This window comes from Siphateles boraxobius, unplaced genomic scaffold (assembly GCF_051911475.1).
Source record: "Siphateles boraxobius isolate OS27281-9 unplaced genomic scaffold, OSU_SipBor_1 130, whole genome shotgun sequence".
Lineage (NCBI taxonomy): Eukaryota > Metazoa > Chordata > Actinopteri > Cypriniformes > Leuciscidae > Siphateles > Siphateles boraxobius.
In genome coordinates, this window is record NW_027508734.1 from 23264002 (window position 1) to 23289435 (window position 25434).

The 25434-nt window shown below is 39.2% G+C and overlaps 1 protein-coding gene across 3 annotated transcripts in view; it reads right to left on the reverse strand.

Moving 5' to 3' along the window:
- itga11a (integrin, alpha 11a) overlaps positions 1 to 25129 on the reverse strand; it is a 68904-nt gene extending 43775 nt beyond the window's left edge. For 2 of the 3 annotated variants that reach the window (XM_077228705.1, XM_077228704.1), the window contains exons 1-2: positions 24958 to 25129; positions 16875 to 16986 (exon numbers count right to left, since the gene is read on the reverse strand). In XM_077228705.1, the coding sequence (XP_077084820.1) occupies positions 16875 to 16986; positions 24958 to 25015 (170 nt within the window). In that variant the 5' untranslated portion in view covers positions 25016 to 25129. The remainder of the gene's footprint in view (positions 1 to 16874; positions 16987 to 24957) is intronic. The other variant, XR_013203648.1, reaches the window with a different exon arrangement.
- Positions 25130 to 25434: the final 305 nt, after the last annotated feature.

Genomic DNA, 25434 nt, shown 5'->3' on the forward strand with positions numbered 1-25434 from the left:
TAAGCATAAAGCAGGTGTGTGATCCACTTCCCTGTAAATAATACAGCCAGAAGCCTGTTTATCGAAGCTCCCTATGAAAACAGGGTCATTTAAAGGAGGTTAGAGGAAGTGAATCAATGAGAGATGGCAGGTGAGTGGAATCTAACGGCAAAGGAATGTTTAAACAGGTTTAAGCTGAATGTTGATGTCTGAGGTAATGTATCCATGGAAGCACGCAGGGCGGTTAGGTATGTGGGACTCTGCTGAGATCTGCTTGTGTGTGTGTTGAAATATATGTCCTACGTCCCAGACTGACTATACACATCGCTCCATTAATGGTGACATGTTTCACGCATAATACTGCTCCTGCAGAGAGCAATCAGGGACACACACATTATTCAGGTGCAGTAGCAGTCGAACTGTAGGGAGCAGTACATACTTTTCATGGCTCTCTTAAGCATGCTGCTTTTAAAAGCAAAGGCTGTCACTTTCACTAAGTAGCCATAGAGGACTCATTTAACAAGTCACAGATCACTGGAATACTAGGCATCCTTAAACACACCAAGATGTGTACTTTCAACTGTTTATTCAAGAGATGCAGAATTCTTTCATGCTGATAGTGGTCTCGAGGGAGAGAGAACCCCTGTTTGACTTTACATTTATGTGCCTGTGCCAGGTCAAGATGGGCTCTTAAATGTCATTTAGAACTTCATAATTAGTTAATGGTGAGGTGGTACTATTAAATAGCCTATCGATGTAAGGCAGTATCTGTCCATTGGGGTCAGAGAAGGAAATGTAGGGTCTGGACCAATCAGACACACACTAATTATTCATATTCACTATATTTAATGAATATAAAGGTCTATGAAACTCTCCCCCAAAACTAACCTCACAAATGAAGTTACTTTGTCAGCCGGGTGTCCGGTTACAGAACACTTTAAGACTGATAACAGACTTTACGACCCCAAAGGAATGTGGCCACATGCGCCACATGCTTAAGAGAGAGAGACCATCTTTAATTAAATAAACTTTGCGGTGTTACTCTGATCTATGAAGGAACATGCCTCACAGAAACTGTGATGATTTACTGTCTTGTGTACTATTAGGTATAACAACATGGTATGTTTGATTGGGGTGTATGTGGTTGAACAACCACCCAACGGTCAATATAACCTCACCTGTATCATGCTTCCTACCAAATTAATCCTCATTTAATGACACAAACTTTGATGTACATCACCTTCTCTTAGAATGCAATGTGAATTTGTTATGTCTATTTGAGCTTGAATGAACAGTCTAAGCATGCTGGGGACAAAGACCATAAATCAACTAAGAGCCGCTTCCCCTCTCGGACATGTCACCTTACTCATAGGTCCATTCAAACCTTAGGGGTTGGTTCTTTCTCAGGGTATATCAGAGGCAGGCAACAGTGACCGCCCTCTCTTAGTTCTTTCATCCAGCCGCAACACTGTTCTGGGGATACTGGGGAAACCCCTCCCCCTCCACGGGGGCCCAAGGGCCCAGCAGGCCTCGATTCCAACCAGAGGTGGGCTCAGGCAGGAGAGAGAAGACTCTCTCACAAAGAACCAAGCACAATCTCAGGAGTTTTGGAACAAAGACTCCAACCAACAACGACTCCAATCACCCATCCTTTTGACTTCCTCACTTCTCCTGGGTGCTCGGCGTGGCCTCAACAGAGTCCCAGGCCTTGACCAAACCAATCATGCGTTCCTGGAGAAAGAGAACGCTCAACCAACTTCCACTTGACGCTGCCGGAACCATCAACGACTTCAATTTTCAACAACTTCAAGAATTGTTCCCATTACAAATGCAAGTATTCAATTCAATGAAATGTGGAAATGAAATTCTGATGGTTCTCCTCATAGACCCTCTTCCGGTTTCCAATTTCATCCTATCACTAACCTATTTATGTATTCATGTGTATATGTTGTTTAGTTTATTTATATTCATATAAATATCTATATTTAGTTAATAAAACTTGTACATAATATGTATTTGGTTCTGTTTTGTTTGCAATACAAGTCACTTTACGATCACGGTTTTTGCTACTGGCTCAAAGTGCTGTACAGGCGAAGAAATAATTATTCTTCTGTGGCCATGGAAGATACCCTTTTCTTAGAATAAATTAATAATCAAAATAGTTCTTTGGACGAACTGATTAATTGATTGTAATATTAATTCAGCCACATCAAGTTAATCCAATTAACTGACCCAAATATTTATAATTAATAATAAAAAGATATTATTGATTATTAATGTTTCTTACAGAAGTTCCTTTTTAAAGTTCCTTACAGAAAGTAAAACTAATCATGGGGAACAAAAGTCCATTTAATAGCTATTTTAAGAGTAGCTCTCATGTAAACTGTTTATTTTCTTGTGAGCAGCACAGCATTGCAACTCAGAGGTCCGTTCACAGCTCAAAGTATTATTGCTCAGCATTATGGATCAGGTAGAACGATTATCCCAACCACTAACGATAGATTTGCAAATAACCCTCATGATGTGATTGATGTCTCAACTGCTCAGTGTACAGTGGCTATTAACAAATGAACAGACATCACCTGAACTGAATATTCCATCACAATTTAGTACACTGAGAAAACAGAAAGCATCTGAAATACAATTATAAATGTACAACCTTTGACAGCATTTTATGATTCAGCCTCAATTAATGCCCCCTAAAGAACAATTACAGTGCTTTACAACTATGGGACAGGAAAAGATAAAACTGACTGCATCTTAAACCAACAACACATTTATTAGATCCAATACCCACTAAATTAAAGATGTGCTCCCTGTAGCAATAGAGCCTCTTCTCAATTGTATTAACTCTTTTCTATCTCTAGGTCAGTGGTTCTCAAACCTGTCCTAGAGGACCACCAACACTGCACGTTTTCTTTGTCTCCCTAATCAAACACACCTGATTCAACTCTTCAGCTCATTATCACATGGGTTAATGAGCTGATAAGTTGAATCAGGTGTGTTTGATTAGGGAGACAAAGAAAACGTGCAGTGTTGGTGGTCCTCTAGGACAGGTTTGAGAACCACTGCTCTAGGTAATGTCCCAAGACCCTTCAAGCTGGCACTGATTGAGCCTCTCATTAAGAAACCACTTACAGACCCATATCAAATCTTCCATCTATTTCTAAAATACTAGAAAAAAAGTTGTGTCTGCTCAATTGTGCTCCTTCTAGCAAAAAAATAAAAACATCTATGAAAATTTTCTGTCAGGATTCAGGTGTCACGGTTTATAAATTCACTGTTTCCTTTTTGTCTCGTGTTTCTGTTGTTATGTGTGGGTGTGTGGGAATGGGCGTTGCCACTCCCCTCACTGATCAGCGATCCAGCTGAGCGTACTCATCTCACCAGCTGCAGCCCATTCACTCGCCTACTTAATCTCACCACATTCTCCTCTCATTGTCAGATCGTTGTGTGATGTCTCTCGTGCGTGTTGGTCCTGGTCTTGTCGGAGTTTCAGTTCGTGTCCTGTTCCTGTCTTCGTGTTCCTTGGATTACTTCACCACTCGGCACTCATCACCTCACCACTCAACTAACGGACACCTGATCATCACCACTCAACAACCGGACGCCTGATCATCTAGTCCCTGCGTCACCAGTGTTCTTGTGTTTTCTGACCTTTAAATAAATATTTATAGAGTTACTTGCATCCTTGCTTCCTCGTTTTTGATCGTGACATCAGGACCTATCATAGCACAGAAACTTTGCTCGTTAAAATTACAAATGACTTGTTTCTGGCTTCTGACCAGGGCTGCATCTCAATACTAGTTCTACTTGATCTTAGTGCTGCGTTCAACACTATAGATCATAATACTCTTTGATCGATTACAAAATTACACTGGTATTCAGGGTCAGGCATTAAGGTGGTTTAGATCGCAAGTAATCTGAGTGTAAACATTTTGTTTATTTAAATAATCCATATTAACATCAGTAAATTATAGAGTGCCGCAAGGGTCTGTTTTAGGCCCTCTGCTATTTTCAGTACACATGCTGCCCCTTGGTAATATTATTAGAAAGCATGGAATTAGTTTCCACTGTTATGCTGATGATACACCATTATATACTTCATCACGACAGATATGTTGTCAAGTTGACAGAGTGTGTTAAAGATATAAAATATTGGACAACCAGTAAGTTTCATCAATTAAATTCAGATAAGACCGAGAGTATCTAATAAGAGGTCTAATAAGAGTATTACTTATTAGACCAAAAACCTGTACACAGAATCTCCTAGAATTCAATTTGCATCAACAAGGATGTACTGTTACTTCACCCTCTACAGTTAAAGACCTGGGTGTTATATTAGACAGCAACTTGTCTCTTGAAATCATATTTCCCATGTAACAAAAACAGCCTTAGAAACCCCTTAGAAACATCGCTAAGAATAAGATACGAAACATGTTATCTATTTCTGGTGCAGAAAAGCTAGTTCATGCATTCATGACCTCTAGACTGGATTGCTGTAATGTACTACTAGGTGGTTGTCCTGCAAACAAGCTACATTTAGTCAGATCAAATGCACAAGAAAATCTATTGCTTGAATATGAATATTATGAACAGCAGCTATGCTAATTATTGTCCAATTGCTTTTCTGTTTCAAACTCGGGATGCCCATTACAGATTACACCAACTCCAGTTGGGATCTTTAGATGATGCCAATTCTGTATCAGCATACAAAACTGCCAAATTTTCTACTTACCTCTGATAGCAGATTATCCTAAATTGTTTTGTAGATACATGCATTTTTTTGTAAAGCTGCTTTGAAAAGATATTGTGAAAAATAAATGTGAATTGAATTTAATATTTAAGGAAGTGAATCGCTCAGAAGGTGATCATCCTATTTGAAAACCTTTCTTCATTCTGCATCATACATGAAAGATTAAAAATACAAAGGTACTAACACATCCTTCCATAATGAAAATATTTAGAAGCACCACATCTCACACACACCAATAATCACCACATCTAAAGCTGATTCTGACTCGTGGTAAAGGTTAATTCTCTGAACAGGAGCAATACCCACTCAGGGACAGTGTGATTCAGGGAGCGATATCTGACACTCGTTTATTGCAGATCCAGACCTCAATGAGTGTTCTGCCATAGGCCACGGGTCAACATCATGGGACCCTTGAGAAAATATTTCTCTGTTTGGCAAGCTTCTCCAGGGAAGCATTCCAACAAAATCTGGATCCAGCTCCCAAAACAAATGGATTTTACCCATTACAGTTAAAATATAATTATAAGACACCCACAGGCTATTTACAGTGGAATTGGGGAATGTAAATAAATAACACTACAGATGTATGTTGACTGCTCAGTCTCACTTAGGTCATTCAGTCAATAAAGAGAAATAAACTAAATGAACTGACAATGACAGCGTATCACTGTTTCTTATGTAAATATGAAATTTCTGTGATATAACGATAATCAGATAAACTAACCATCTAAGTTTGACATGGGTTTGAAATGAGCATGAAAAAAGGAAATACGTTTACACTTAAAAAAAACCCAACCGAGGTCTACCAGTTAAAAGTTCATCTAAACATTTTGAAATGTCTCTGGAAATAATTTTTCACAGAAGGAGCTCAGACTGTGTGCATATTTTCACTGCTATTAATATTGTGAATATTACTGGCGCTATAGCTGCTTTTGGCACTACACTTTACACTTGAGTTCAGCTCGGGACAAACTTACCTAAATAAAAAAATTGGAAAGAAGGAAGCATGAAAGAGAAATAGAGAGATGAGCATGAGAAAGAAGGCCATTGTTGCAGTGATTTAATAGTCTAGTCAAACTTCCAGGGCAATGACACAGTGAGCTGTTAAAACAATCAGGCTCAGACTCATTAAGTTCATACTTTTTTTTCTCTGTAGCAGGGCTACAAAAGGCTAATAGCACTGAATGAAATAGCCTCGCTAATACACAACCTTTACATATTCAATCTCCCACAATGAACTGGACAAGCGGCCCAAGTCCTTTGGAAAATTGTAAGAGGAAAGTGTTTGCCATTAATAGACAAATGTTTTTCACATTTGGAGAGTTAGAAAATACTTGGTACCATGGCGCTGAGGTCTATGAAGTGCCAGTGAGTCCACTGATATGCTGTTTCATTACTTTCATATATGACAGGACAGAAAAGCAGAGATGCACCACAAATGCTCTATCTTAAATCCCAGCCTGTGTTATTGATTTAAAAGAACAAGTTAAACATCACGAAAACCTCAGTGTGACATTACCATGAAACCTAAAACATTTGTGTTGTTACGTCTTTATTGTAAAGGTAGCAAAGGTAATGAACTATAGCAACACACCCCACATAAAACCCATTATTTAATCATTACTGCTTTAACCAAGAATAAAAGATGGTTTGTGAGCCATATTTCAGATGAGTTTGAGTCTAGAGAATGCTTCAACCCTCCTGCTGCTTGTGGAATTCAGAGGTCACAGGCCAGACAAAAGTCAAAACTCTGTAAGGAATTCAAACTGCAAAACTCTCGAAAATAAACAGGCTGTGCGTATGTGTCCACGTTTTTCTCAATGTTCATCCCAAGGGATCTGTCAGGCCAATTTTGTGGATGTGCAACTGTCAATGGCCACCCAAGGAAAAATCCCACTGGCAGCCAGAGACATCAGAAAAATAACTCAAGTGTAATGAACGTGTTACGCTGAGCGATCTTTGCTATACCAAATAGTACAACTTCTCATTGATTGTACTGCAAATGTGTACAAAGAATTCATGTCTTTTACATAACCACATTTCTGTATATTTGATAAAGTGATTATTGTAGCCTTATCACTTTATCCATGGCCACTGATGACGGATCAGCACCATCACAGACATCATAGTAATGCAAGTCAGTCATTCCAAGTAAGTTGTTTCCATTTATGTATTGTCTCGCAGTTGTAAACGTTTCCTCTCCATTCATGACCTCTGACCATTTTTCTATCCAAACAGCATTCACACTAATGCAGCAGAAAGTGAGAGACGGAAAGAAACAGCAATTGAGAATTGTTCTCTTTGGGATTACTTACAGCTGAATGTAATAATGGCTGCTGATCATGTGCTGTAGCTTTTAAGAGCTGTATTATATACAGTTCAAACGTTTGGGATCAGTAAGAATAGGGATGGCCCGATACCGATACTGGCATCGGGATCGGGTCGATACTGTCCTCATATACTCGTACTCGTACTCATAAAAATTCGCCGATACCAAGCCCTGATACCACATACATTTTGCGAAACGAAACTGGCCGCCGTGAGTGCTTTGTCGAGGTGAACTGAGGCATAGGGACGTGGACTCCCAACGCAATAGAGTGCCGCACGGCACTAGATTTGATGGCCGAGTGCGAGCACGGGCGCGGGCGGTAATGCACTCACTCTGTGTGCGGGTTGCGGGAGAATAAAACGATTCGCGGGACTCCCGCAAACTAGAAATATCTATGAATACAACATATTAAAACAAATAGATTTGTATTCATCTGTTGCAGAAAAGCAAGGAGAACAACTAAAACAAAATAGAAACGATTTAAAGGCCAGAGTTTCTATTCATAACATGTTTGCAGCATTGAGCGATGTAGCCAATCACAAACATGTGTGTTAATGTCTTGAACGCAATGGCCAATCAAAAGCATTTAAGATAGACTCCCCTCACCGCTCAAAACTTTTTTGTTCAGTGCTGAATTCTGTATGCTGGCAAATCCTCTAATTACAACAAACAAAGTGTGTATATTATGAAAGATTCATTGTGCAGTCAGCTTCATTGATAATAACAGATTTGTGAGATTGCTATGAACTGTCAGCTTTTTAGGAATTAGGCTATTAAGGGAGCGCACTTTGCGTGCATTCAGTAATGTCAGACCATGCACACAGTAACTGCTTGCTTTTGTGTTAAATTAACAGTGGTTTGTGTGTTAATACATTTATTATTTTACTCATTATTATTTATTTTTAGACTTATTAAAACAAGCAGAGAAGAAAATAAAAACAGTCTTCTAACCTGTGTTCTAAAATAGTCTTCTGTCTTCTTTTCTGGGAGCCTATAGTTACTTTTGCGGTAGAAATATCGGTATTGATACTTGGCATCGGCAAGTACACAAATGTAAATACTCGTACTCGTATCGGTTTGAAAAAAATGGTATCGGGCCATCCCTAAATAAGAATTATTTTTAAAAGAACTTACTTTTTTTCAGCAAGGATGAATTACATTTAAAAGATCTGTATTTCAAATAAAGGCTGTTCTTTTGAACTTTTGATTAATAAAAGAATCCTGAAAATGCATCAGTTTCACAAAATATTTAGCAAAAACTATTTTCAATATTGATAATTAATAAGACTTGATAATAATAATTATTGAACACAATATCATCGTATTAGAATGTTTTATTAAGGATCATGTGACACTGAAGTCAGAAGTAATGGCTGCTGAACATTCAGCTTTACATAACAGGAATAAATTACATTTAAAAAAAATGATTGCCAACCCAAACTTTTGAACAACAGTGTCTAAAGGAAGGATCTAATGTGTAAAACACACACAAGTCAATATGAAACTGTTAGAAACACACATCATGCATAATTCTAGGAGCTCCAAGAGGTGTACACCACACAGATTCCTGGAATAGTTAAAATATTCATCACCCATGAAAATATTCTGTGCCCCAAAACACCCGCATGCTCCCTAAGAGTTTTGCATTGGACTCTGTATGGAGATGGATCTGATTTTACCATCATCAGAGTGCTGGAGAGACTAAGGTCAGAATTCAGTGTCAGTGTTTCTCAACTGGTGGGTAGTCGCAAACTACCCTTTCCCTTTCGAGAGGTCTCTCTATTGCGCAAGTTAGCTTACGCTATGGGAAAACTCCTTTTCTCGAGAATATTGAAGCCAAATTTTTAAAACGCAGTGCAGCTGCACCGCAGACATATAGCTGAGCGTCTAGCGCGCTCATTGGCTGTGCTGGGCAACTGCACGAACCTATGGCGAGTCGGCTAAGATGCACGAACCAATCAGGTTGCTTCGTGCCAGAGTGCGTCAGAGCCCGACAGTATGGGCGTGGCTTATAGCTATATAAGCCCCCATCTCCTTTAGCAAGTTCCACTTCGCTGACCTCCGGTTGAGAAGCCTTCACCGCCGCCGTCAAAAAGCCTTCAGTGGAACAAGCCACCTGCAAAGCAGTTCTGAGGACGCCGCCTTCCTAGTTTTCACTGGCTGCCTTCAGCCCACTGTTCTGCTGTGCCATCCAGCGGGTATATATCCTTTTAAACCAAATAGTGTGTTCGCCGCTGCGACTAAAAGAGCAATTTTCTAGCCGCTGTTTCAAATGCCTTGAGACACCTGCGCCTCGTGCAGAGGCCCTCTCTTTGGCGCGGATCGTCACGTCATGTGCGCTTCCTGTCTGGGCCGTGACTACGCTGAAGCTGCACTCTCTAAGGGCAGCTGCCCGGAGTGCAATGAGAGGACGCTCGTCACCCTGTGGGCTCGGCTGGCCATCTTCGCTGACGACGACCCCAGTCTCGTCTCTTTTGGGGGATTGGATGAGGATGAAGAGAAGGATGACAGCCTTTCCCTTGCTGCATCCGAATGCGAGGGATGGACGGGCTCAGCAGCGTGAGAGCCAGCCTTGACTTTGAACTTCTCTGCATGCTGACTAAGGCCGTCGAAGACCTCGGGCTCAATTGCTCTTCACCCGAGAAACCCACACAAATCAGGCTGGACGAATGGTTCCTCTAAGGGCACCGACAGGCCCTCAGCAGAGACCTGCTCCTTTCTTTCCTGGTCAAGCTGCTTCGGCGCTTCACACCATGGCAGTCCTTAAGGTTTTTCAGGCCAAACTTCTCTGCTCTATGGACGACTCTGGACCTGACACGGAAGCTTTCAGGGTCCTGCGCAGCGCCATAGACCTGGCTCTGCGCGCCACTAAATCTACATCACCACCACCGGCCTGTTCGGCCCAGTGGTAAAGGGTTTCGCGGAGCGTTTTACCGAGGCACAGAAGGCGTCACAAGCGATGAGCCACTTCCTCTCTAAACGTTCCAGCTCTGCTTTGGGCCACCACAAGAAATCGCTGCTCCCTCAGCTAGCAAAGCCAGCACCGCCGGTCTCTCAGCCCCACCCAGTGGCTGAAGTCCGTCACCGCTCTCGTTCAGTGAGACGACAGCAGTTCCCAGACCGCCGGGGGCCCTGACCCAAGATTGTGTTGGACCCCGAGCTTCGGAAGCCTTCCTAGCCCGAATTACAGGTAGCAAAAAGCCTTTTACACATTTCCCAGTCTCCTCTTTAGTTCAAGCGGCTGGAGATGCCAACATTGCAGTCAACGAGTCTGTGTTAAAACATGCACGCCGGCAAACGATTGCCGTTTTAACGGCGACGCAAATACAACACAAAAAGAGCACTTTTCTGTCTGTTCTCCCTCTGGCTCATGCTGGAGATGTAATGTAGGATCTGTGCCCACGATAAAGTATGCACCACTGCATACACTGTTCCCTCAGTATCAGTTCTCCTGTAATAAATGTAGGCTGTGTGCCCACTATAAAAGTACACACCTCTGCACATAAGCACTGTTCCCAAAGTATCAATTCTCCCTCTGGCTAATGCTGGAAGTGTAATACATGTAGGCTGTGTGCCCACTATAAAGTATGCACCCCTACACATAAGCAATGCTTACACTGTATCAGTTCCCCCTCCGGCTCGTGATGGAACTGTAATAAATGTAGGCTGTGTGCCCACTATGAAGTACGCACCTCTGCACATAAGCACTGTTCCCACAGTATCACAAACACAAAACAGCTTGGCGGCCGGGTCCCTATCACAAAGCGGCCCGTCCCCAGACTTCATTCAACCCCTACCTATGCGGGCCAAGGCCTGGGAAGCCATCCCCAGAATATCAGAATAGGTGTTGAACATAATAAAACGAGGCTACTCGCTAAAGTTTGCTCGCAGACCCCCACGCTTTCTAGCTGTGGTCGAGACATCGGTGAGAAGCGACCTGGCTCACGTCCTTCGCACCAAAGTATCAAAACTGTTGGTGAAAGGGGCTGTAGAGCCAGTCCTCGGGCTTTTACAGTCACTATTTCCTCGTTCCAAAGAAAAATGGCGGCCTCAAGCCCATTTTAGATCTCAGACAGCTGAACAAAGCGCTTATGATGTGCCCGTTCAGAATGCATGCATAACTAAATGTATTGAATATACACATTTATTGAACTATGTATTGAATAACTAAAATAACTAGCTTCCGACAGACGGCCATACGCATCGCTTCACTTCAGAAGATGTTTATTAACCCCCGCAGATCCGTGTCGAGCACTTTAATCATGAATAGATGCGCTTTAATGTACTTCCAAAAAAACTGTATAATTCTGATTTAAAATAAAATTAAACATGCTTGTTTAGTGGTTTACATGGCATGGAAATTTAAGGTTTCTCCAATTGCAAAAAAGTTACTAATTTGTGGAACACACGGCTAGTTTTAACATGATAATTTCAAAGTTTCTAGCCTCTAATTATGTATCAGCTATTGAGCATGGTAGGCAACTGAAATTGTTCCAATATACAGTATACAGGTCAATGCCTTTGTCTTGGAACATGTATAGTGAACATGCTCAAACAATCCTGGTGTACTGACCTGAAATAAAATGCATATGTTAACATAGTATTAACATTTACATTTATTCATTTAGCTGACGCTTTTATCCAAAACGACTTACAATTGCTATATATGTCAGAGGTCGCACGCCTCTGGAGCAACTAGGGGTTAAGTGTCTTGCTCAGGGACACATTGCTGTCTCACAGTGGATTCGAACCCAGGTCTCTCACACCAAAGGCATGTGTCTTATCCATTGCGCCATCACCACCCATATGACTCTGATAGAAAAATATGTGAGAACAGCAACATACTTCCTTCTAGTCCATGGTTTCAGTAACCACAGCTGATGTGTGTGTTGCCAGCCCCTTTCCCCATTTTCCTTCACCAGTACACCCCTTCTGTGCCTCTGAAACTGGGATAACACCTTTTTCAACTGCATGCTGCTGTGATAGGACCCTCATGGCGCCCGAGAGAAAGAGAAAGAATAGTGAATACTACTATAAAACCATTTTAGAAGTTTATTATATTTATATAAAACTAGCTCCACATACTAGTTTTAAACAATAGAAGGTATACTATGCAGTAATCAACATAGCCAGATTCAAAGAGAAAGAAAGAGACAGGATGAACAACTGGATGATAGTCTTTTGCTGTTATCATTATTTCATTCCTCATTTAGCTTCTTGATTAGATTTCACATATGACATTTTATGGTATATGATATAAAACTTTTATAATATGATTTGAAACCTAAACCATTGACCAAAACAGTGATGTTCAATTAGTGCTTCTCCAGTGGTGCATTTTGACCATGTTAGAGTCTATTTTGTTCACACAACATGAATAAGCTTCAACAGGTAAACATGTCAGCTGTGTGAACACACTTCACTGTGGCCAAAAATGATGCTAGATTAGCAATATGTAAAATTACTTTGGCTCATAGCTGAAGAACTTTACAACAACAGGTTTAATTTTTTACCTCAGAACATGACACACTGAACAACATTTAATTACACATTTTTATTTAGGGTTTTAGTTTTAGACAAAACTTTGATTTTGGTTTTGGAATTTATTTTAATTAATTTTGCGTGCAACATTAAATATGTTATGATTTATATGATATATGATATGATATGAAATTACCAAAAAATTTCTCAAAAAATTTGAGGGCAAACGACTATGACCCTGCCTCAGAAAGTCTCTACGGACCCCCAATCAAGCATCATTCAGTCACTTCACTGAATTTAAGACTGTAGGTATTCTGCACCGAAAACTGCATGAAAAATAAGTTGAACTGTCATAGTGTAGGCTTATTGTGTGTTGTCCATGCTGAGAGGGCTTCGGGGTTGTGAGAGAGGTGAGACACAGCTAGACTCCATTACTTTCCTGGACTAAATATTCTCCTCCAAGGATCTGACTGTGCTAATCAAGACATTTCCTGACTCCAACTGTGTGAGAGCACTAGTACACACATGCACAACTTGCACAAGTAAATAGCAAGCAATGTCTCAGTCCAAAGCATTTCTCCTGTTCAAACAATCTGAAGTAAACTCACCACATAATGACGATTAGCTACCATATACAGCCAATTCCTGCACAACTCTTTTCCTCTCCTACTGCCTAGTCATGCCAGTATAAACACAACACAAGCTCCCTAAAGCTCTGTCTATTTATCACATTAACAGATGGGAATGAGAGAAAGTATTGCTGGCATCAGAAATATTATATTAAAAGGTGATATATTATGCCCCTTTTCACAAGATGTAATATAAATATATGGTGTCCCCAGAATGTGTTTGTGAAATTTCAGCTCAAATTACCCATAAGATCATTTATTATAGCTCGTCAAAATTGCCCCTTTTTGGGTGTGAGCAAAAACATGCCGTTTTTGTGTGTGTCCCTTTAAATGCAAATGAGCTGCTGCTCACTGCACCCATTCAGAAGAGGGTCGATCCTTTACAGGAGCTTCAGATACTCTGGCTATAATAAAACACGTGAATCTCAATCATCCAATATCTCAGAGATAACCAGTAGTGGAGTGCAGCCTTACAGAGAGACTCAGGAAGAGATTGCAACTTTTAGACTGCACCTGGACGTTTCTGAATGGTTAGTGGATACATTTATGTAGTTGTTGTGGAGTTGCATTGATTCATCTCATCGACGTGAATGCGTCATGTTTAACTTTTACACAAGTTGACACTGTCTTTAAGACAGCGGTGACATGTTTTGGTCACATAGTGTTCTGTGCTCGTCTGTGCACCCAATGACAGAACAGTTTGCATGCTTTTCTCAAACTTTTGCCATTGTGTTAGTACTGGTTGCACTGTTATCACTTGCGAAAACCAAATGGCGGCGCCGTGGGAGGAAACGTGCAGAGCAAGGGGCGGTAATATTATAATAAGTTCCCCTTCCTACGTCAGAAGGGGAGTGTAATCTGATCGGCTTATTTTTTGACATGCGTGCAGAGAAAGGCTTACCAAAACAAAGTTAATGGTTTGTCACTTTTCTTTTACATTTTCTGGGTTGGTAGATGCACCGGGGACCCGATTATAGCACTTAAACATGGAAACAGTCAGATTTTCATGATATGTCCCTTTTAATTTTGACCACAAGGCAGTGTTAGCTTTCATTTCATTAACTGTTTGCAGCACACATGTGTAAACTTACAGTGCTGTTCACAATATACATCAACGGTGACATTTGTTAATTGGGCTTTCACTCAATATATCTTGTCTTCATGTGTAGTTTAGTCTGCTACTGTAATATTGGTAGATTTGCAAGTCTTTATTTAGGACTGCTTTGTGTATGTTGTGTACGTGCTCATTCACAACACACATCTCCCAAACAAAACTTAAATATGATTTTTTTTTATAGCCAAGCCAGACACACATGCCACACTGAAAATTTCCTATGGGTTGTTAATGGTTTCCAGATGCCGTGTGAATGGGGCAGAGACAGAAAGGGGGTCTGTTTGGCAGTCGCTCACTTGAGAAAGTCTTTGTTGATATCAACCCACATCAGTCCAGCTAAACTGACAATACACTCACATCTAAACTACAGACCAAGCCATCTAGCCATTACCTGAGGAATGTGAGATAGAATATAACATTTTCATGAACTCAGGTACAATGGGGGAAAAAAATATCTTCATTACAATGAGAAGCAGATGAGCTGGATTCTCTTGCTTATACCAAACAAACATCTTTCGAAAGCGGCCCTTCATACAGTTCCATGATATGAAGTCAAAGGGGTGATTTACACTTACAAACAAAGAAAAGGTTTCTTTGAAGGGACACTTCATTATTCATTATATATTATTACACAGAGAGAGAGAGAGAGAGAGAGAGAGAGAGAGAGAGAGAGAGAGAGAGAGAGAGAGAGAGAGAGAGAGAGAGAGAGAGAGAGAGAGAGAGAGAGAGAGAGAGAGAGAGAGAGAGACCCCTCAGGGCAGGGTTTCAGGTGAGCTGTGGCCAAGCAGACAAACTGGGATGCCAGATTTGAATCAAATTTGCAAAGCAAAGAGAGATGATGATGATATCACAGTGATGGACGACAAATGTTAAACTCCTTCCAATTCTCATAACACTCTAAAAGCATCATAGGTGGATTTTCCTTTTTCAAGAGATCTAAATTTACTTGTGATGAAAACTGTATAAATCATGAGGTAATGAGACCTACTGTTGGTTTGGGAGTTGCAATGAAAAACAAATTCACTATTTTCTGGGACATCTTTCTGAATTACACTTCCTTCACTTCAAGAACTGGACGCATGATTAGTTTTTAGTTTTTGATTGATTAATGAAATAAAGCTTTCACTCTATGTTTTTGCACACAACTAAAGTGCTCTTGACATCATGTATTAGGTATTTATGAGGGTGACAGGGCTCCAGACTATCTTTTCCACTGGTTGCACTGGTGCTACCAACTTTCTCAGTTGGTCGCACCAACATATGATTTGGTCGCACCTTTTTTTTTTTTTTTTTTTGCTACATACCATGGGATTAATCAATGCATGTTGATGAATAGTGGTTTCAATGGACCAAGGCTAGCAAAGGCTATCTGGGTTGCAGCATAAATACCTGTAATATATTATATAAAAAATTTTTTATATTTATACTATATATATATTATATAGTATAAATACAATTATATTATATATCACATTTTATTATATACTATGTTATATTACATTACATTTTTAACCCAACATTTGGGTTTGTCCATATTTGACCCAAATTTGAGCCCAGCATTGTTTAGGAGTGTATAAATCTATCTATTTACATTTGAATCTATCTATCTATCTATCTATCTATCTATCTATCTATCTATCTATCTATCTATCTATCTATCTATCTATCTATCTATCTATCTATCTATCTATCTATCTATCTATCTATCTATCTATCTATCTATCTATATATCTATCTATCTATTATCATCTTTCTAGCATCATTTTTCTATCTTTTAAAAATCATTAAACATTCAAATGTATGCATTACATTTTAAAAGATTAGAGTATTATAATACGCTGATACAGATTTTCCGTTATCAAAGTTTATAGTTGTAACAAAAATCAGAAATCTCACACTCCTTACCTTCTGCATTTTATAATCATTTTCCTCTGTCGATCGATTACTATCATCTAACCGCTGAAAAGACGTAGGAAGGGGCTCGGTATTTCGTGAGACTTTTTCATTTTTATATGTCTTAATTCCTGAATTCGTAATTGGCTCGTTTCACCATCAGTGTGCAATGCGCGTGACGTGTACGTTCGTCAATAAATAAACTGCACGTGTCTTGCGGAACATAGACATCATATGATGTCTATGTTGCGGAAGAACACTGTAGCCGGAGCTACTTCTCTCCGTTAATGTCTATGGCGAGTCACCCAGGCACTGGGCAACTCCGCAGCCGAGCCGAGCCCGGGATAAAATAGTCAGAATATAAACACTTATTATAAGCGTACCGTAGGGATTCAGGATAAGTCAAAAACACCATTTGGAAAATGGATTCATGATGTACTCGTTCATTTTGAACATAAGTTACGGACTGCAGCAGCTGATACAACGGCGTTCTGTTGCGCGAACGTCCACTCGCACAAATGCGACCACATAACATTTTAACTCGCACATTCTCAAAAAACGGTCGCATATGCGAACAATTTGGTCGCAGTCTGGAACCCTGGGTGAGTAAATGGTGACAGAATTTTCATTCTTGGGTGAACTATCCCTTTAAAATCAAAGGGTACAGGAAGAGACTCAATAAGTGCTTCTTACCACTTCTGTCCCCCAGCCATGTGTTGTTGGACAGTGTAGCCAAACTGTGTCTGCCTGGGGCCCTTTATGATCCTGTGATTTATGGTGTCAATATTGAAACAGTCATGGAACCCTGTAAACAGACACAGACAATTCAACTATGAATTTCATCCACAGCATACTTAAACATAAGACACTTACTGGCAATGGCAATAGATTATGTGAGGCAAGGAGTTCCAGCAATGACCAAAGCAAAAAAGCAAAATTTAATTGTGGCTAAACTGAATTTCTGTACAGCAAATGTACTGTTACAAAGAAACAGTAGCGCTTCTGGTCATGAGCAACACTGTCCTGTTTCTACACAACACACAGACTAACAGTAAACAGAGAGGAAAGTACACATTGTTTTTCTGTTATTTGGGCTTAACCAAATCACTTGACAGATTTACAGACAAATATGCACAAACTTAAAGAAGTGTGGAAATGTATTTCAAAATTGAAGTAATTTTTATTGATTGTTTTATATTTCATTATTTTAATAAAATTTAGATAACAGTTTTAACACTCCAATTTCTCTGAATAAGCCGTTGTACTCAGATTTGGCTTATTTACTGAATTGTGTCTTTGTAGTGAGTATTGCCTAAAATGTAAATGACTGAGCAGCAATGAGTAACCCAATTAATTAAAAATTGTTTGTTAATGGGCTTTTTGAGACTTCTTAAAGATGTGGTCCAGAAATCCTCCTTACATGGAAAATAATCGATAAACACTTTGATGTTTTGAGGTTTCATCCTATTCTGAAAACAGACTGTGATTGCTTTATCTCCATCAAAGTTCAAATGTGTCTCTGTTCACACATGACATCCCTGTATGGCTTCTGCTTATGTTCTGACGGGCCCCATAAAGACTACAAGATCCTAGTCATTGGATTAACAAACACCTTCATGGAGGTCCAATGCTGAAACGCCTTCATAATCAGTCAAATGCTCAAGATCATGGAGAAAGCCTGCATGACTTTCACCGCTTGACCTGACACTCACCAACTCTGTCAACAGACTCTGGTGTGGAAGAGACAGGACTATTCAACCTCATTATGGATGAGACTAAACAATAAAGCTGTCAATCACCACAACAGATTTGTCTGTCCATCAAAAAAAGAAAAGAAAAAAAAGACATAAGTAATGAAGTTACACATAATGACTCACAGAGCTCTTACAGGCAGGGCCAATTTCAGTCAAAATCAAAAGACTATTCTGTCTGTTAAGTTGCTTCCTTTCAGCGCCATAATTATGGCCTGAAGCAAAAGATGACTGTTTAGGCTACAGATACTTTTTTTTTTTTAATTAAAGGGATAGTCCACCCAAAAACTGAAAATTCTGCCATCATTTACTCACCCTCGTGTCCTTCCAAACCTGAATGACTTTCTTTTCTGGATCAAAAGAGAATAAAAAATAAATAAAAAAAAACGTTCTTCAAAATATCTGCTTTTGTGATCCAGAGAGAAAGTCATACAGATTTGGAATGATGAGTAAATGATGACATAATTTTCAGTTAAAGGGTTAGTTCACCCAAAAATAAAAATTCTGTCATTATTTACTCACCCTCGTGTCGTTCCAAACCCATAAGACCTCTGTTCATCGATTTCTGTCCCTCCATTGACAGCTACGCAACAGAACCTGTGACGCTTCAAAAAGTTCATAAAGAGATCGCAAAACTTATCCATATTAATTGAGCCGTTTAGTCCAAAATTTTCTGAAGAGACACGTTCGTTTTATATGATGAACAGATTGAATTTAGGTTTTTACAGTTCATCATATGAAGTGATCAAGTCTCTTCAGAAAATTTCCGAACCGCTCAATTCATATGGATTAGTTTTACGATATCTTTATGAACTTTTTAATGCGTAAAAACTGTCAGTTGGGACAGAAATCTCTCAGATTTCATCAAAAACATCTTCATTTGTGTGCCGAAGATGAACGAAAGTCTTGCAAGTTTGTAACGATATGAGGGTGAGTAATGAATGACAGAGTTTTAATTTTTGGGTGAACTATCCCTTTAAGTAAACAAAACCTTTTACTATTTGTAAACAGACTTGAGCAAATAATCATATCTTTAACGATTTTAGCTAATATTTTTTGATGCAGGTCTCAAAGGTAGCCTTTTCATGTTATACACCCTGTGAATAAAGATCTATATCCGTAAGCATAAACTAAATCTAAAGCAGGTGCTGAACTGAGAAATATATAAAAAAGCTTTGATCCAAGTGTACACATAATGGTTAATTTACCTGAGAATTACATTGAATTACACCGTTAATCTCCGCTCTGAACTCTGAACGACAGCATATGGATGCCATAACCTTGCATTTTCACGTGTGCAAGGTTATGACATCCATATGCTGTCGTTCAGAGAATGAATCGGTTTGACAAAAAAAAAAGGATGAAGAAAACATTCAATGGGATCTGATGAAAGGCCTGATTCTCTCTGGTGGCCCCAGGTCACCTTGCCTCAAGTTTGGCCTATACCAATGGAAAAAACAGAAGGAAAACATCCATCTTCTCTATATTAAATTAAAAGACTTACAAAAAAAGATCTTTCAAAATAGAAAAAAAAAAAAACAATTTATTTTCCAGCTGTCACCAGAGAAAATTAAATCGTTTATTGTTGACAATGCTGATAAGTACAATGTCTGCTTCATGCAGGGATGCAGTTTCCATTCAGCATATTATATCTTGCAAGAGGATTAATGGATGAGATGAAGAGATCTTCCCCTTAAGTAGAGGGGAGAGGAGGATAAGTGAAGTGATTTTAGCATATTTTCTTTCTCTCTCTCTCCCTCTCTTTCCATTCCCCACGTACTCTTTCTGTAGACAAAAGCATGAATGATGACAGGCTACTGTAGTGTACAGGGATGATGTAAAATCATTTTTGCACATTAATCTGTTCAGGCACAAGAATGTACAGGGAATAATGTGGACCACATGTCTTTCCCTAGCCTCATTTTTTGTAACTGCCTTTCATAGAAAGTGATAAACAGTTGAGAGTGATGCTGCCAGTCAATGACTTTTTATTCTGAGCAGGAGTACTGTATTTCCCACTGTGAACTGCAATGAAGGCATAGAGAAGCTCAAATTGACCCCTGGTTCACACAGACTTATTCTCATCAGATCCTCTGTTCCATGCCCTTCTTTCTTTAAAGTTAAGAATGATAAAAATGTGTATTTGACAAATCGATATCCTAGTTTCCTGCCTTTAACTGAATTTGAAAAGTCTAATACATTTTATCAAATATAATAAAAAGTATAATATATAAATTGTCTTGCTATAAATATACAATTCTACAATAGCATGTATTCATGTAAAGCTCATATGGCTGTATTTATTTGATTTAAACTACAGAAAAGAGTAAAATTCAGAAATATTATAACAATTTAAAATAAGTGTTTTTCACTTTAATATGTTTTAAAATGTAATTAATTCCTGTGGTCAAAGCTGAATTTTCAGCATCATTACTGCAGTCTTCGGTGTCACACGACCCTGCAGAAATCAGTCTAATATGCTGATTTGGTGCTCAAGAAACTTTTTTTGATTAATAAAAAAAAAAAAGAACAGCATTTATTTGAAGAAAATTCTACTAAATGTATTACTGTCGCTTTTGATCACTTTAATGCGTTCTTGCTGAATAAAAGTATTCATTTCTTTTAGTTTAATTTAGCATTAAATAAACTGGATCTAACAAACTCATATAATTACCTATATAAACTCATATAATTACTGAAACCATATAATTCACTTATATGGCGACATACTGTTGCACAAATTGCAACACTGTCCAGAACCTTTTAATATTTTACCCCCAAAGAAATCTCTTGGAAGACTTCATATATGAATAGCCAGAAAAATGAGAACCTAACACATGCATGAATCTAAATATAGATCCATTGGCTGACCAGTGAAGAAGAAAAACCTAATAACACCTGTGAAAATTAAACTTTGCTTTTACCTTCTTCCCCCTAAAATCTCTCCCAGAGTCATTGATCACTTTTTCCAAAGTGGTTTAAATAAACATCTAAGGCATCCAGTCGGTTACTGAAACCAAATTGTCCCAGACACCATCTGAGAACAGCTTTACCCTTGAATAAAGAAAAAAAGAAAAAATCTAAGGGAAAAAGAATAAAAAGAATAAGAAAGAGAGGGGAGTAGAAAGGTTCTAGTTTCCATTTAAAACCCCTAACGTGGCAGACACTTTAATATTCTCTGTAATATCAGCAGGTCCTATAGAGTGGGTTTCCTGTGTATGGATTTCACTGCCCAGATAAATAAACCTCAATACAGTGGCTGCAAGGGTTGTGCTGTGTGTCCAGGCCAGGCCTGCGCTGTTTTGGACCACAACCAAGCTACAGGAGTCACACCACATTCATACTGACAGAGAAGCTCCAGTCTGTGAGAATGTCCATGGATCCTGAAGACTAACAATCTGCCAAACCTTGACAGACCAATGGTATAGTGATCAGGATGCATAAAGAGCTGTACACAGAGATTCAGGTTCGAATCTGCCCTACATCATGTTCTAGTCTCATTCTCCTATTTCTCTTAATTTGTCTTTTAAATACAAATCTTCACTGAAAACCTAAATGTATCAATACCTTGTAGTGAAAATGTTGATTATGAGCACTGTGCAAGTACACACCACTTCATCTTCTAAAAACACGGCTGTTAAATCCTATTGATCTTCTGATGAATCTAATTTTATTATGCTACATGCTTGATGTTGTCACCAGACAATTAAATAAGACAAAATTCCAGCTACAACCTGCAGCTGCAATATATTACAGTCCTCTAAAAAAAACAATCAATGCCACATGCCCAGACACTGAAATCTCGATCAGATTGTGATCAAAATCAAAACATTTCTAAAAGCTGGTGTTGGTGGCCACATATGGTATATCTACTGTGCAGACCAACCACCAAAATCTAATTCATAATCAAAACCCACATCACCAATACTGATGTACTACTAGACCTTAGTTAGACATGCAGCTGTGTACAAGCCCACATGTGACAAACACCCTCTTCTAAACATCTGCTCACCCCTCCGTCATCCCTTCCCTCCTTCACAAATATTTTCGTGAGGAACTGCCCTGATGCTAATGAGCCTCACTGATGCCCACTGGCGAGGATTATGGGCCAGCAGATTGACTCTTAATAAACTCCACATGCCGGAAATGCATCTTTCAAACCATCGCTTTGAAATGCTATTCTGCTTAAGATCTCATGGACTTTATGCTCTTACTGTATGTGCTGCACCTCAGGGACTGATATACATTCTGTTACACTCACAGATCAAGATTAAAATGACCAGACATTGCTCATTTCATGCTGACTTTCCAACTGTGAGCTCTGTGGTCTGGAAAGCTCATTGAAGGGCTGCTGAGAGATGGCTAGCAGGGGATGAGCCTGGTGGCCTTCGACTGGGTTTGTTGCCAAAGTAAATTTTTGTGAGGCACGTGGCATCAGACTGATATACACCACAGTCAGGCATTACTCACTAGCTCTGGAGTTCCTCACCCACACAAAAAATTCCATCATTATTATTTCCTAAGTAGTACTCCAGGTATAGGCATCTAAGATCACAATATGTTAACTTTAATCGCAGCCTGAATCAGCTGCTACTAACATCAAAGCTCTTACAAACTACAGAGATAAATGATAGAATACAGCTGTTTCTTTACACCATAAATCAGCCAGGAAACAAACATTTACCAAACAACAGCTATTCAACCGACATTTTCACATATCGTTCCTATCGTGGATATCTCCAGCATCAAAGCAAAACAAGTCCTATTTTAGTCATATTTGTTGTGAATGCAAGTTTGCAGTCTGAATGGAATGTGGTGATAAAAATAGTGGATGAGAGCTGCATGCAAAAACAGATAGTGCGTAAAGTCCCATTCACAATCAAGTGAGTCATGCCAGTCGATTATTTTAGTGAATCATTTAAAAAATTCACTAGTTTGAATTAGTCTGATGAATCCTTCACTGAATCAGTCAGAGTGGTTACTGAATCAACATCTGATTCACTTATTGCAAATTATTGTTTCTTTCACCTATGTCCATCTTCAGTTCAGTATTTTTTTGTACTGAAGGTTCATGAAACATAAAACGGAGTCGTTACTGACTGGTTGTGTGTAATAGATCCTCTACTAAGCCCTGTTGTCACATTTACCTGATCTCTAAAAAGGTACAAAGGTCAATGGAGGTACTACTAAAGTGAAAAGGTACTTTGTACCTTATTTACCCCTAAATGGAACACACTATACGCTGATTTCATGCAGCCGCCATTTTGAAATCGAAAGTGAGGCTCCGTTGGGAAGAACCCCGGAAGTAAAGATAAATAACAATGCCTTGGACTACCAACCTGAAGCTGCTGCCGCGATTTACACTATTGGATGTTAATATCCAATATAGGATGTGTATATAGTTCGTTCCTGCTTCTTTTTTTACTTTCTGAATTATATATATAAAAAAATATTTTATTTATAAATTAATTTCAATGTATATAGTCTAAAGTATGAAAGACATGTATGTACAGTTTTATAATACCTCATTTCTACATTAAACACAACAATACACCATCGCATTCACAATCTCCTGTGATTAAAGGAAACACTTCCGGTTTTCTTCCCACCGGAGCCTCGCTTTCGATTTCAAAATAACGGCTGCATGAAATAAGCATATTATCTTTTAAACTACATATTAGTACTTTAAGTGTACATTTAAGCTTTTGTACCTTAGGGTACTGTCCCAGTGACAGCTTTGTACCTTTTTTTTCTGCGCATGCTTTCACTGTTAAACGTGAAGCCATAATCAATCACACTTGAGTGAATTACCTCAAGTAATGCGAGTATTACCTGGATTAACCAATTTTCTGTCATAGTCAAAAGGCTATTCAAACATTGTTGGATTTGGAAAATATGGAATTGTTCTATTAATTGAATGTCAGTGTGAACAGATCAATATTTCCTTTCAGTGAACGTTGAATTTCATGCAGTTTTGATATGATTCCATCGCAACATTTGTAATTGTTGTGCACCTTGGTTGAGCCAGAGTGTATTTGAGTGCAGGTCAATTGAGCGTCTGATTTGAGCAATCCATGTTTAGGCCACATTCAGCTGCAAAGTGAACGTAGAAGTTGCTTTGTATAAATGTGTTATTGTAATGTGAACAGGGAAAGGCTGAAAGGAGTACAATAGACAGTAGTTTGTACTAGTATGTTTACTTTGCTGGACTTGATTAAAATTGGCCTGGGTCACAGCTGGCTTACTGGCGAATGGTCAAGATGAGTAATAAACAAACTAAACAAAAAAAAGCATGTTTGAACATACCAACACACACACACACATGTGCTTTATATCTCTCTCACACATTAGTCCTTGATCAGTACTAGTTCCATCACCAGTTACACATTAATTTTCTTTTCCTTTAGCCAATCAAATTACAAAAAATAAATATATGGATATTCTAATTCTCATAGCCTTCTTAATTTTGCAGATGGATAGACAGACAAATTAAATAAGACCTAAAACATGACAGGACTGGGGAGGAATGCAAATTTGATTAAAAGTTTCTCAGGGACCCTTGACCCATGACAGCACTGAACTGCAAAAGTCCATGAAATATGCTGTCAAGAGTGTCATTTCAGAAGTGAACTTTAAGCTGGCTGCTCACCAGATCTTTAACAGACACCGCAAACAATGAACTCCCAATATATCCCTGATAAAATCTCCATGCATTTCAAAGTATGCAAGAGCTAGGATGGAAATTGGAGCAAGGGTAAACTCCAACCATTCCACAGCCAATCCAGCATCCCCATCTATCACAGGAGGTCAGTGTAACAGCGCCTGACATTGGAAAGCAGACGTGGGAGATGCAAAGTGCTGGGATACAATCCCATGCGCACAAATCACATCCATGGCACTTATTCAACTCTCAAGTTGCAGAGTATTTAATTCAGTTTGGTAGTATCAATGGAGCGTTTACTTACCGTTTTACCTCTCTTAAATGTTTTTAATTGGAAATAGGCAACACACGCTAACACACTCACCTGGCATCACGCTCCAGAGAATCCAGAGTAGGTGGGTCCAGTAGTACTCCATGTGCATGTGCGAGATGGAGAACGAGACAAAGTGCGTGTTAGTGTATGTGTGTGTGTGTGTGTGTGTGTGCGCGCGTAAGGATGGAATATCCTGACGGTGTGCTCTCCTGTACACCCGGCTCTGATTGACTCTACTGCTCCAAAAACACTCTATATCTGAGGCAAGGAGGAGGAGACTGTGGCCAAACTAAAAGGAGGTGCTCATCCAGCCAACAGACAGATCTGCATTATTTTTCTTTCTCTCTCTCTCTCATTTCCTCCCTCTTTTTGTCTCTTCGTCTGTCTGTCCATCTATGCTTGATTTAGGTCACTCTATTATGAGCTCATGCATTGCTCCTGAAAATGCTTTTTGAGAAGAATATGGAAATTCAGGTTTCAGGGATCACTGTACATCACCTCTATGGCAAAAACTGATCTTAATAATAA